Source organism: Oryctolagus cuniculus, chromosome 18 (genome assembly GCF_051225735.1).
Source record: "Oryctolagus cuniculus isolate XC-2025 breed Fujian yellow rabbit chromosome 18, ASM5122573v1, whole genome shotgun sequence".
In the NCBI taxonomy this organism is placed as follows: domain Eukaryota; kingdom Metazoa; phylum Chordata; class Mammalia; order Lagomorpha; family Leporidae; genus Oryctolagus; species Oryctolagus cuniculus.
In genome coordinates, this window is record NC_142884.1 from 66,454,299 (window position 1) to 66,467,788 (window position 13,490).

General features: G+C 47.2%; 1 protein-coding gene across 4 annotated transcripts in view; it reads left to right on the top strand.

Annotated features, from left to right (window-relative positions):
• Positions 1-13,490, top strand: part of HYDIN (HYDIN axonemal central pair apparatus protein) — a 409,263-nt gene that overhangs the window by 384,554 nt on the left and 11,219 nt on the right. For all 4 annotated transcript variants that reach the window (XM_051847253.3, XM_070062720.2, XM_051847256.3 and 1 more), the window contains 4 exons: positions 1,795-2,014; positions 4,414-4,626; positions 6,538-6,701; positions 7,509-7,659. In XM_051847253.3, coding sequence (XP_051703213.3) covers positions 1,795-2,014; positions 4,414-4,626; positions 6,538-6,701; positions 7,509-7,659 — 748 coding nt within the window. The remainder of the gene's footprint in view (positions 1-1,794; positions 2,015-4,413; positions 4,627-6,537; positions 6,702-7,508; positions 7,660-13,490) is intronic.

Below are 13,490 nucleotides of genomic sequence, written 5' to 3' on the forward strand. Positions count from 1 at the left end.
CCCCCATAACTTCCCTCCCACCCGCAACCCTCCCCTTTCCTGCTCCCTCTCCCCTTCCATTCACATCAAGATTCATTTTCAATTCTCTTTATATACAGAAGATCAGTTTAGCATATATTAAGTAAAGGTTTCAACAGTTTGTACCCACATAGAAACACAAAGTGAAAAATACTGTTTGAGTACTAGTTATAGCATTAAATCACAATGTACAGCACATTAAGGACAGAGATCCTACATGAGGAGTAAGTGCACAGTGACTCCTATTGTTGACTTAACAAATTGACACTCTTGTTTATGGCATCAGTAATCACCCTAGGCTCTTGTCATGAGTTGCCAAGGCTATGAAAGCCTTTTGAGTTCACTGACTCTGATCATATTTAGACAAGGTCGTAGTCAAAAGTGGAAGTTCTCTCCTCCCTTCAGAGAAAGGTACCTCCAATCACTGCTAATATTGATAAGATTGCGGCCAGTGCCACAGCTCACTAGGCTAATCCTCCACCTGCGGCGCCGGCATTCCGGGTTCTAGTCCCGGTTGGGGCACCAGATTCTGTCCCGGTTGCCCCTTTTCCACTCCAGCTCTCTGCTGTGGCCCGGGAAGGCAGTGGAGGATGGCCCAAGTCCTTGGGCCCTGCACCCACATGGGAGACCAGGAGGAAGCACCTGGCTCCTGGTTTCGGATCGGCGCAGCGCACCGGCCGTAATGGCCAGTTGGGGGGGTAAACCAATAGAAGGAAGACCTTTCTCTGTGTGTCTCTCTCTCACTGTCTAACTCTGCCTGTCAAAAAAAAAAATAATAAGACTGCAAGCACTTGCCCAGTGCCTGTTGTGCCCTTTACGTGGTTCATTTCAGTGAATCCCAGCAGCAACACTATCACACCAGCACTTCCACAGATCCATTGGACAGATGAGGGAACTGAGGTACAGATATTAAGTCACTTTTCCAAAAACCGTGCACGTAGCAAGGACTTACTGTGTGCAGGTGCACTGTGGAGCAGTCTTACGTATAGCAGCCCGTTTAGTTGTCACTAACTAAACGAGGCAACTATCATCCCGTTTCACAGTTGAAGTTGAGGCCCAGAGAGGTTAGGTTACTTAACCAAGAGCACACAGCCTGAAGTGAAGAAGGTGGGGTTAGAACCCAGGTGTCCAGGACAGCTCTTCTTTCCCAGCTCTTCCTCCTGGCTGCTCAGTCACGCGGACATAACTGTGCAGGCTGTGCACGCCACGCTCCAGGGGCACCCTTCACCCCAAGGACTGCAATATGGCAGCCCTGGTACTAGAGGCACTGGCCTGCAGTTGCTATCCTCAGCCTCCTAACTAGATCGAGTGCCCAACCACAAGAAATGACCACACCGGGTCATCGGATCCTGATGCCACCAACAATAGACACTACTCTCTCATGAAGAGGTTGTCACCACCCCCTGGACTGGAACTGGGAGGCTTCTAGTTCCAGCCCAGCCAGCTTGCTCCCTGTGCCACCTTGGGAGTACCTCTGTGCACATTCGCGTGTGTGCTCCCTGATGGGCCACTGGTGGGTAGCAAGGTCAGGTGCACTTGCCACCCCGACTCAACTGTGGGAGGGATTGGAGGCACCTTACCCAGTGAGTGACTTTGGCTCATGTTCTCCCACCTGCCCCCGCTCTCTGACCACCTCCTCCTCGGTCCCAGGGAGCAGGCAAGGGCAGGAAACCTTGATGCTAAAAGTCCAGCCACAGTCTTAGTCTCAGTAAGCATTGAGGACACACTCACAGTGTTAGTGAGCTGCCTTCCTTGTCTTCTTTTGTCTTGGAAAAGGTTTAAATGGGATGTCAAAAACTTTGAGCCTCACTTCTCCATCAGCCCCGAAGAAGGCTACATCACTGCAGGCTCGGAGGTGTCTTTCGAAGTGACCTACCACCCCACCGAGGTGGGGAAGGAGAGCCTCTACAAAAACGTGCCTTGCTTCATCCAGGGAGGCAGCCCTCTGAGCCTGACCCTATCAGGACTCTGTGTGGGACCTCCTGCAGTCAAAGAGGTGAGCAGGTGTCCCCAGGGATGGGCCAGGGGCAGGAGGGAGCCCAGCAAGGAACACCCAGCCTGGGTGAAGGCATCCAGCATTCAGACCTGCTCCCACCCACCAGGGACCTGGAACAAGCCATTCCCACGGCTGCAGTATGTGTCTCCTCTGTCTGTCCAGTTCATCCCTGTTCGTTATGCAGCTCTCAACGCAAGCATTACATTCTCAAGGAAGCCTGCATTGATGACCCTTCTAGGTCAAATTCTGTTGCCAAGATTTGTGAAGTAAAAGGTTAACACCCTTCTTCTTTAGGGTTAAAAAAAAAAAACATCAGTGGCTTTGGGTTAACCCTCTGCTAGCCCTGTTGCTGGAAACCTAACCGTACTGCCAACTGTGTTCCCTGGCAACACTGCTTATGATAAAAACGACAGCTGGTCCCTACGATTATAGTTCAAGAATGTTATATGAATGGAGTCATTCAGGTGCTTTGAACACGTATGCTTTCTGTTCTCTTGGGGAAGCATTCTGCCCAGTCGTGGAATGACTGGGTCCCATGACAGGTGTGTGCTTACCTTTTCAAGAAACAGTCAAGCTGTTTTCCAAAGTGCCTGAGTCCTTTTACATTCTCATGGCATTGTCTGACATTCCCACTTGCTCCACATCCTTGTCAACACTTAATATGGTCAGTTCTTAAATTTTAGCCGTTCTAGTAAGCCTGAGGTGGTATCTCACTGGAGTTTTAAATTTCAGTTTCCCTAAGGACTGATGATGTTGAGCACCTTTCAGGTACTTATTTGCCATCTGTACGTCTTCTTTGTAATAAAGATTCTATTTTTGATTTGGTTCTTTGTTCTCTTATTAAAAAGGTTTTTAGATCACGTTGTATATTCTGGGCACAAGTTTTACATCTAGGTCTACAGGAATCTGTCTGAAGTTCATTTTTGTATGTAGTGCACGACGCGGATCAAAATCCACTTTTTTATATATGGTTATCCAGTTGTTCCAGAACCATATGTTAAAAGGGCAACCTTTATCCACGGAATTGCCTTTGTGCTTTTGTCAAAATTCAATCGCTCATATATGTGCAGGCCTACTGCACTTGTCTGGTGTTCTATCCGACTATCTTCACACAAACGCCGCACTGCCCGTGGTGCGTACTCCAACAGCTGTTCCCACCTTTCCCTGTCCTTGGCCTGTAGCTAACATTCGACACCTTGAACCTCCTCCCTCAAACGCTTGTTTCACCGGGGTGCAGGACACCACAGTCCCCTGGTTCCGCCTGCCTCGCCGCCTGCTCCTTCTCACCCTCTCTTCCGCTTCTTCTTCACATCGGAATGTGCCCGTCAGGTCCTTAGATTTCCTCCTCCTAAATACACTTACTTCTTGCTGATCACACCTAGTTTCTTGGCCTTAACAGGACATGGTGGTGCTGCCAACTCCAAGCCTGGGCTTTTCCCCTGAACTCCAAGTTTGTAAACCCCACTTCCTGCTTGACTAATAGGCATCGCTCCTGATCTCTTCCCCAAGCCTGCTTCTTCCGCAGTCAGTCAACGGCATCTCCGTCTTTCTAATTGCTCTGGCTAAGAGTCTGGGGGTCATTCTTGCACCTTGTTCTACTTGCACCTACCACTCCCTGCATCAGAAAATCCTATTGGCTGTTCACAGTACAACTGGAATATAACCACTTCCCACTGTCCCTGGTGCTGCTGGTGCTGTCCAAGTCACCAGCGTGCCCCACCTGGAGCATCGTAAGTGCTGTCTTCTAACTGATCTCTAACTTCTTGTACACCTGCAAGCATCCAGAGCGATCCTGAATCCAGCCTGGTCTCTTCTCTACTCAAAGGTTTCCTATAGCCTCCTCTTTCAGCGGAGAGCAGGGTCTCTGCTGTGACTCCCGGATCCCCGTGTGCTCTTGTTTCCTGTTACTGCATTCCCTCCGGCCCACTCCGCGTTTGCCACACTGGCCTCCCTGTCATTTGTGAAAATTCAGGGCCTTTGCAGTGCCACTCCCTCTGCTGAGGACCCTTTCCACCCAGGTCTCCCCTGACCTCAGCCTTCTTGGTCTTCAATTGAATGCATTTTCTCAGCGAGGCCTTCCGGTATCACACTGTTTACCATTTTGAGCCCGCGACACATCTGGCATTCCCTCTACCCTGCTTCAGCTTGCTCTGTAGCCCTTATCCCTACCCTACAGACTCGTTTGTTTATTTATTGTCTGTCTTGCCCTACTGGAATCTAATTTCTTTGAGGCAAAGAACAGTGCCTGGCACATAGAAGAAACCCAATAAATGTGTGTTGAATAGGTGAAAGGAAAAGAAAATTCTCAGTTGAAACTCATGACGGAAGCGCTGGTCTTCTGGCCCTGAAATCAGACCTGGGAAAAGGGCCATGGAAGCTGAGTGCCTGTTCCCTTCCAGGTGGTGAATTTCACCTGCCAGGTGCGCTCCAAGCACACGCAGACCATCCTGCTCTCAAACCGCACCAACCAGACTTGGAATCTGCACCCCATCTTTGAGGGTGAGCACTGGGAAGGGCCTGAATTCATCACGCTGGAGGCCCATCAGCAGAACAAGCCCTACGAGATCACCTACCGGCCCCGAAACATGAACCTGGAAAACCGCAAGCACCAGGTAGGCTGAGACCTGCCCACCAGCTTTCTGGCACAGCTGGAGGAAGGCAGTGTGGGAGGGGTTGGAGGAGTTTTAGGGTTCAGAGCTCAGAGAGGAGCTCAGTGGGTTGCACCACCACCTGCAGTGCTGGATCCCACATGGGCGCCAGTTCAAGGCCTGGCTGCTCCACTTCTGATCCAGCTCCCTCCTGGTGGCCTGGGAAAGCAGCAGAAGATGGCCCAAGAGCTTGGGCTCCTGCACCCACATGGGAGACCTGGATGAAGCTCCTGGCTTCTGGCTTCAGCCTAGCCCAGCCCTGGCTGTTGTGGCCATTTGGGGAGTGAACCAGCAGATGGAAGATTGCCTTCTCTCTCTCCCTCCCTCCCTCCCTCCTTCCCTCATTCTGTGTAACTCTTTTTTCCAATAAATTTTTAAAATTTTTTTAAAAAGAACTCAGAGACTGTTAGAAGCACCCAGATTATGTTGGAATAATGGGGAATCCTGTAGATTATGCAGCTTTGCCTCCTCTTGTGCATACATTTCCTGATTCTCTTCTCAGAGCAGAGGGCTCTGTCCTGAAATGGAGCCCAAAACCAAGCAGCAAGCTTAACTGATAAGCAGCAGCAAGGTGACTATAAAAAAAAAAAAAAAAGGCAGTGGCCACCATCTTCCACCCTGTAAATACAGGAGCGTCTTCTTCTGTCTTCGTTACGAACCCTTATTCAGATCCTGTCTATTCTGTTTGCCTTCACTTTGTACTATGTCATTAGCATTCTTCTACTGAACTGTGTACTCTCTGTGATGACCATTTTTAATGACTGCCTAAGATCTGGGTGAACCAGAAATCCATGACTTATTTAACATTTGCCTGTTGTTGGATGTTCCGCTCCAATTTTTTTTTTTTTTTTTTTTTTTTTTTTTGACAGGCAGAGCGGACAGTGAGAGAGAGAGAGAGAAAGGTCTTCCTTTTCCGTTGGTTCACCCCCCAGTGGCCGCTGCGGCCGGCGCACCGCGCTGTTCCAAAGCCAGGAGCCAGGTGCTTCTCCTGGTCTCCCATGCGGGTGCAGGGTACAAGCACCTGGGCCATCCTCCACTGCACTCCCGGGCCACAGCAGAGAGCTGGCCTGGAAGAGGGGCAACCGGGACAGAATCCAGCGCCCTAACTGGGACTAGAACCCAGTGTGCCGGTGCTGCATGTGGAGGATTAGCCACGGCGCTGGCCCAATTTTTTTTCTTTTTTTCAAAAAAGATTGATTTTATTTATTTGAAAGACAGAGTTACAGAGAAAGGTAGAGGCAGAGAGATTTTCCACTCGGTTCACTCCCCAGATGGCCACAACGGCCAGAGCTGTGCTGATCCAAAGCCAGAAGCCAGGAGGTTCTTCCGGGTCTCCCACATGGGTGCAGGGGCCCAAGGACTTGGGCCATCTTCTACTGCTTTCCCAGGCCATGGCAGAGAGCTGGATTGGAAGAGGAGCAGCCAGGACTAGAACTGGCACCCATATGGGATGCCGACACTTCAGGCCAGGGCGTTAACCCGCTGCGCCACAGCACCAGCCCCTCCAATTTTTTTCAATATTGTGAGGGATATATATGTGTCTATATATAATTATATATATAGAGAGAGAGATGCATACATATATATACACACATATACATATATATACACATACATATATAATTATACATATATCTCATATATATTTTATGTAGTTTCTTCCTAGGGAGGGATTTTTCTTCAGCAAGTTCCCAGGGTGGGACTCCTGGTCCAAATGAACATGAACACTTTCATGACCCTTGCAACATTATTACCAAACGAGTTCCAAAAGCATCATGCATTTTTGCAGAGCTGTGGCTAAGCCTTTGTCCCCACCACAGACAGCTCATGAAGGACCACCTGCGTTGTTCTGATCACGTTTCTCCTTCTCCTCAGGGCACCCTTTTCTTCCCCCTCCCGGATGGGACTGGCTGGCTGTATGCTCTGCACGGGACTGCTGAGCTCCCCAAAGCCATGGCCAATATCTTCCGTGAAGTGCCATGTAAGACACCCTACACTGAGCTCCTGCCCATCACCAACTGGCTGAACAAGCCCCAGAGGTGAGGAACTGGAGAAAGGGGTCACGGCTGGGAGATGAGGGCTTCCACGGTCCATCTGGTCCTTTCGCTGCCCAGGCCTCCACAGGGTGCCGTGGGCCCATGGACAGAGACAAAGCTCCCTGAGGAGGGCAGCATGTCCTGAGCCCGAGCCCCTGGATCGATTTTCCTGTACAGTGCTCTCTTGTCGTTAGTCTCTTAGAACAATTAGTGCCCAGTAAGTGTTAGCTCTTGTTGTCATCATGATGACAGCCATCACTGTTGTTATTGAGTGCTCTGTCTTATCACCTAAGCCACTAGCCAGAGAAGGAAATCCCTTGGATCTTGACCTTAGAAGGAGAGTGGAATGCAAGGACCAGAGGAGCCCGAGGCCAAGCAGCCCAGGCCCTTTCTTTCCCATGGACAGAGCCGAGGACCAGCAGAGGAGGAGTAACCTACTGACAGCCACTGCTTAGCCTGGAGGAGAAAGGCCCCCATCTAAGGCTGAACCCCCGTCCTGCCAGTCAGTCCTATGAGCTACACATCTTGTCCTCTCTCCCCTGGCCTCTGGTACCTGGTTAGTAAAATAGAGGTGATAGTGATGGATGCTACAAGGAGGACATGCCTGTGACCCATGTAGAGCACTCCCCCAGTACCAGCACGGAGCAGGTGGCCAGTAGATAGCATTACTCTTATTGTGAGCGACAGAGTGCAGCCCGCAGCCCTGGTCCCACGCACTTCCCACTAACGCAAGGGTGCACATGGAACCTTCCCTCCTCTCCTGTGGGCAAACAGCCTAATCTTCTCTCCCCTCTTGTCCCATGCCCCCAGATTCCGGGTCATCGTGGAAATGCTAAAACCAGAGAAGCCAGACCTCAGCGTCACCATGAAGGGCCTCGATTACATTGACGTCCTGTCTGGCTCCAAGAAAGACTACAAGCTGAACTTCTTTTCTCACAAGGAGGGACTGTACAGTGCAAAGGTATCTACATGTCCAAGACACAACCCTGGACCATGAGCCTGGTGCCAGGGAATAACAGGTGGCCCCCGACAGTCTCGCTCCTGGGCACAACAGAGTCCTTCATGTCGCTCCCCCTCTTCGTGGAGGAACGACACAGGACCCTGCGCTGTTCTTTCTGTCTGCTCGGCCCTCCCCGGGTTTGCTGCTGGTTCTTCCCGGGTTGGCTACTATCCCTTCCACCTCCGTGGAAGGGCAGTTCCCCCTGGCCGCATTCCCCACTTCCGCAGGGGAGCGGCACACCGCCGGCCGGGTCTCTCGGGGGCTGCACGGGTGTTCCTTCAGCTAGATGTTCCCCATAGATGTTCCTGGTGCATGCCGTCTCTCTCCTCCTTTATAGTCCTCCTCCGCCAATCCCAACTCGGCTGCCCACACGCCGAGTACGCTGCTCTCCTCCAATCAGGAGCAAGTCCTACAGTTAATTGGTTGAACTGGAGGCAGCTGTGCGGAAGCTGTTTACTTCTCTCCCAGCGCCATATTGTGGGAGAGCAGATGCATAGAATAAGTCTTAATTCCAGTAACAGTCTAGTCCGAGCTGCTCCCCACACTTCACACATGAACTGTTTCACCTACGTCATTCTTTGTTCAAGAGGTATCTATTGGACATATCAGCCCTGTGCTTTATACTAAGTGCTGGTAGCACAGCCTTAGCCAGAAATACACAGTCTCTTTTCTCATGGAACACACAGTCTAGTGGAGGAGATGGACATTACTCAAATAACTGCAGTATGTGTATAAAATTACCTAATGAGATACTTGCATTAAAGGATGGGAGAATGTAGGAATCAGCTCCCAGAGGAGGTCAGGGCTGGAGACAATAAGACACTTACAGGTAGTATTTGAAGCTATAGTTTAGCATGAATTGACACCGGGAAGATCTTAAAGAAAAGAGTATCAAGGAACACACACACATACATGAACACACAGAAGAGACCCAGAGACATGTGAGCTCCATCACAACTCATCAAATCAGCACTCAGAGGGCCGGCACTGTGGCATAGTTGGGTGAGCCTCTGTCTGCAGGGCCAGCATCCCTTATGGGCACCAGTGCAAGTCCTGGCTGCTCCACTTTCTAGCCAGCTCCCTGCTCATGTGCCTGGGAAATCAGCAGAGGATGGCCCAAGTGCTTGGGCCCCTGCAGCCACATTGAAGACACTCCTGGGCCCTGGCTTTGCCCTGGCCCAGCTCCGGCTGTTGCAGCCATTTGGGGAGTGAACCAGCAGATGGAAGATCTCTGTCTCTCCTCCTCTCACTCTCTATAACCCTGCCTTCCAAATAAATAAATAAATAAGAAAAAAGTCAGCATTCACAGACAAAATTTTTAAGAAAATCTTGAAACCAAGGAGTCATGAAACATCTGAAGGGAAAAAAGCAAAAACCATAAAATGGAAATAACAGCTCTACAAACAAGAACCCCTAATAGAAAAGAATTATTAATGCAAAGAATTATTAACGCAAATAGAAGATTTTTGGAACTTGTATTCTACAAAATTAAAACTACAACATTAAAAGTTGTGGCACAGACATTTGACTGCACAGCTGACAAGCTGGTCAAGATGCCGGTGTCCCGCACACCAGGCTCTGGCTCCCATTTCCAGATCCTGGGAGGAAGCAGGTGATCGTTAAGTACTTGGGTCCCTGACACCCAGGTGGAAGGCCTGGGCTGAGCTCCCTCGCCCTGGCTCTGTCCCAGGCCATTGTGAGCCCTTGGAGATTAAATCAGCAGATGGGAATGTCCTCTCTCCCCCCACTCCTTCTTCAATAAATTAATTTTTTTAATTTTAAACTCTTTTAAATTCACAAACTTTTTTAAATGAAATTCCTTTAACTTCTTATCCCTTCTGTTTTCTTTTTTATTAAAAGATGTATTTATTTATTTGAAAGTCAAAGTTACACAGAGAGAGGAGAATCAGAGAGAGAGAGAGGTCTTCCATCCGATGGTTCACTCCCCAATTGGTCACAACGGCCAGAACTGCACCGATCCAAAGCCAGGAGCCAGGAGCCAGGAGCTTCTTCCGGGTCTCCCACGCAGGTGCAGGGGCCCAAGGACTTGGGCCATCTTCTTCTGCTTTCCCAGGCCATAGCAGAGAGCTGGATCAGAAGTGGAGCAGCCAGGTCTCGAACCGGTGCCCATATGGGATGCCAGTGCTTCAGGCAGGGGCATTAACCCTCTGAGCCACAGTGCCAGCCCCTCACAAATTTTTTTGTAGATTTATTTATTTGAAAGGCAGAGTTACAGAGAGGCAGAAGCACAGAGAGAGAAAATCTTCCATCCACTGGTTCACTCCCCAGATGGCCACAGTGGACGGAGCTGGGCCCATCCAAAGCCAGGAGCCAGGAACTTCCTCTGGGTCTCCCACGTGGGTGCGGGGAACTAAGCACCTAGGCCGTCTTCTACTGCTTTCTCAGGGCATAGCAAAGAGCTGGATCAGAAGTGGGGCAGCCGGAACTCAAACTGGTACCCATATGGGATGCCAGCACTGCAGGTGGTAGCTTTACTCACTATACTACAGCGCCAGCCCCAAAGTTCACAAATTTATTTTTAAAGATTTATTTTTATATATTTGAAAGGCAGAGTTACGGAGAGAAGTAGAGACAGAGAGAGAGGCCTTTTACAAATTTTAAAACTAAAAATGAATCCAGAACATAGGAGTGGGAATAAGAGAGGGAGGAGATATATAGGATGGCACATACTCGCTCAGACCTACCTCCAATGGTGGAAGTAGAAATGTGCCAGGGGATTTCAACTCAACCTTACCAAGGAGGCAGGTACCAAAGCCAGCACACTTGGTAAAGTGATAAGTATAAATACACAACCAATAAATAAGATAGGGTAAGTGTCAAAGAGATTACACAAATAAGACCAGTGTAAGCACATAATGAAGGATAGAATCAAAAGGGAGAGAATGATCCTGCAGGGGAAGCAGGACACACAGCAGACTCATAGAATGGCAAACGCCCAAAACAGCACTCCTGCCTCAGAATCAGCCCTTGGGAGATTCGGATCTGACTAAAAGGTCCATGAGAGTCTCACAGGCATGGAAAGCCATGACATGGTGGCAAAAAACTATCTAAATGAAAGATCCTGGTGAACAAGACCCCAGCGAAAGGAACAGGCCATCAAGGAGGGAGGCGCCTTTCTCTGAAGGGAGGAAGGAACCTCCACTGTGATACTGCCTTGACTAAACAAATTCAGAGTTGGTGAACTCAAGGGGCTTCCATAGCCTAGACAGCTCATAGCAAGAGTCTTGGGTGATTGCTGGCATCATAAATAAGAGTGCCAATTGTTAAATCAACAACGGGAGTCACTGGGTACAGGCTCCCCATGTAGGATCTCTGTCCTTAATGTGTTTTAATATGAAACTTAAAAACAACACTACTAGTCAAACAATACCCTATACCTGGTTCAGTTGTGTGAGTGCAGCCCTTGAAATCCCTGCTTAGTATATACTAAGTTGATCTTCAGTATATGAAGGTAATTGAAAATGAAACGTGATGAAGGGCGGGATGGGAGAGGGAGTGGGAGAGGGGAGGGCCACGGGAGGGAGGGAGGTTGTGGGGGGAAGCCACAACAATGCAAAAGTTGCATTTTATATTCTACTTAAAACTATTGGTCGAACTCTGTAATTAATACACAATTACTCTTAGGTGTTTAATTAATGCTATAACTAGTACTCAAATAGTATTTTACACTTTGTGTTTCTGTGTGGGAGCAAAATGTGGAAATCTTTACTTAATATACGCTAAATTGATCTTCTGTATATAAAGATAATTGAAAATTAATCTTGATGTGAAGAGAAGAGGAGAGGGAGTGGGAGAGGGGAGCGTTGTGGGTGGGAGGGAAGTTATGGGGGGAGGAAGTTATTGTAATCCATAAGCTGTACTTTGGAAATTTATGCTCATTAAATAAAGAAAAATGAATCCAGGAGGAAAGTACAAGAATACAATGAATAAAAATCAAGTTGATAGGTAATTTAAAATCATTATTGAAAAATTATCTGCAATGAATCTTTCATGTGACCCCAGCATAGGAAATAGCAAGAAGATGAACAGAATAAGGCAGTAAGAAATATTTCCTCATTAGGAGGAAGTGAATGGGGAGATAAGAGATATTCATCAATGGAACACGTGAACAGAAAAATATAAGCAAAGATATGGATTAAAATGTAAAATAAAGACTTTGAGTAAAAATGACAGAGAACCTGATAGTGATACAAGTTGAAATTACCAATAACAATCAAGTTTTAAACAAATGATTGTATTTACTGAAATAAGCCAATCCCAAAAAACAAATACCATATATTTTCCCTGATCTGTGGAAACTAATAGAGTACCAAAAAAGGTAATGTGTATGAGCGAAACTGACATTTTGAGAACTGATTACTGTTCAGAGCCCTTTTCTCTATTGTTGAGGAACAGTGTTTTTTTTCTTCTTCTTTTTACTATTTGTTGAACTGTTTACTTACTGGAGGGTCAATCTTTTGATTATAAAATAAACAAAGTTGGTTATTGTAAAAATTAAAAGAAAGAAAAAGGAAGGGGGAGGGTGGGAGCATGGACAGTAGGGAGGGTAGAAAATACCACCGTGTTACTAAATCTTATATATCAAATGTGAAATTCGTTCACCTTATATAAATAAAAAGATAAATATAAAAATCAAAATATTAAAAAACAAAAAATAAGTTTAAAAAAAAGAATCAGAAGCACTTCCATTTCTGGTTTAAATGGAGTAACTACTTCTCCCACCTCCAGCAGCCATAGCACTACAAGATGTCTGAGGCAGCCCTTCTCAGGCATTGGATGCCAGGCAGGGCACCACTGCACAGCACCAGAGGGGAGAAAAACTCATGACACAAGGCCCCCGCTTGTCTTCAAGGAGGACAGAATTTGAGAATCTCATCAAGTTGAGAGGTCTGGAGAAACACCTTGAGATTTCCACAGATGTATTCCAACAAAGCACAAAACCAGACCTACACAAATGTAAAGGGATATGTCATCACTTGAACTGTCCCCTAGAAGAAAATTGATACTCATAAAAGGGACGATAGCAGAATCTAGAATCTCTGCAGTGATCACCAGCATTGTCTACTACAGAAAGGAAACTTAATAGACAGGAAGAAGCAGGAAGATGTGGCCTATAGTAAAGAAAAAAAGCAGTCGCCGGAACCCGGCTCCAAGATGAGTTAGACGTTGGATTCAGCAGGAAAAGACTTCAAAGCAGCTGCAGAACATGTTCAAAGAAGTGGACGGGAAATATCTCAAACAAAGAAAATGTTGTCTTAATCAGTGGATAAGGAATCTCAGCAGACAAATGGAAACTATAAAAAAAGGAAATTCTAAAATTAAAAACACAATAAGCAGAAATGAAAATTATTGTATGTATTTATGTGCAGGCTGGAGATGCCAGAAGAGTCAATGAACTTGAAGCCGCTTTGGTAAAAAGTTTCTAATTTGCAAAATAGAAAAAAAGATTGAAGAGGAATGAATGGAGCCTGAGAACCTGTGAGAAAATATACAATGATCGAATACATGTATAAAAGAGTCCCAGAAGAGAATGGAGTGAGGGTGAGGCAGAAAATTATCCGAGAAAATAATTCTTGAAATTTTCCTGATTTAAGTTTAAAAAAAAATTTTTTACAAATCCAAGGAACTTGGCAAACTTTAAGCAGGAGGGACTCAAAGAAAACCATGCCTGTGCACATCACAGTATCATTTTCAAACTGCTGAATAAAGAACAAAAGAGAAAGAGAAAGCCATAGAGCAGCCAGAGGGGAGAAAAGTCGTATTGCACACAG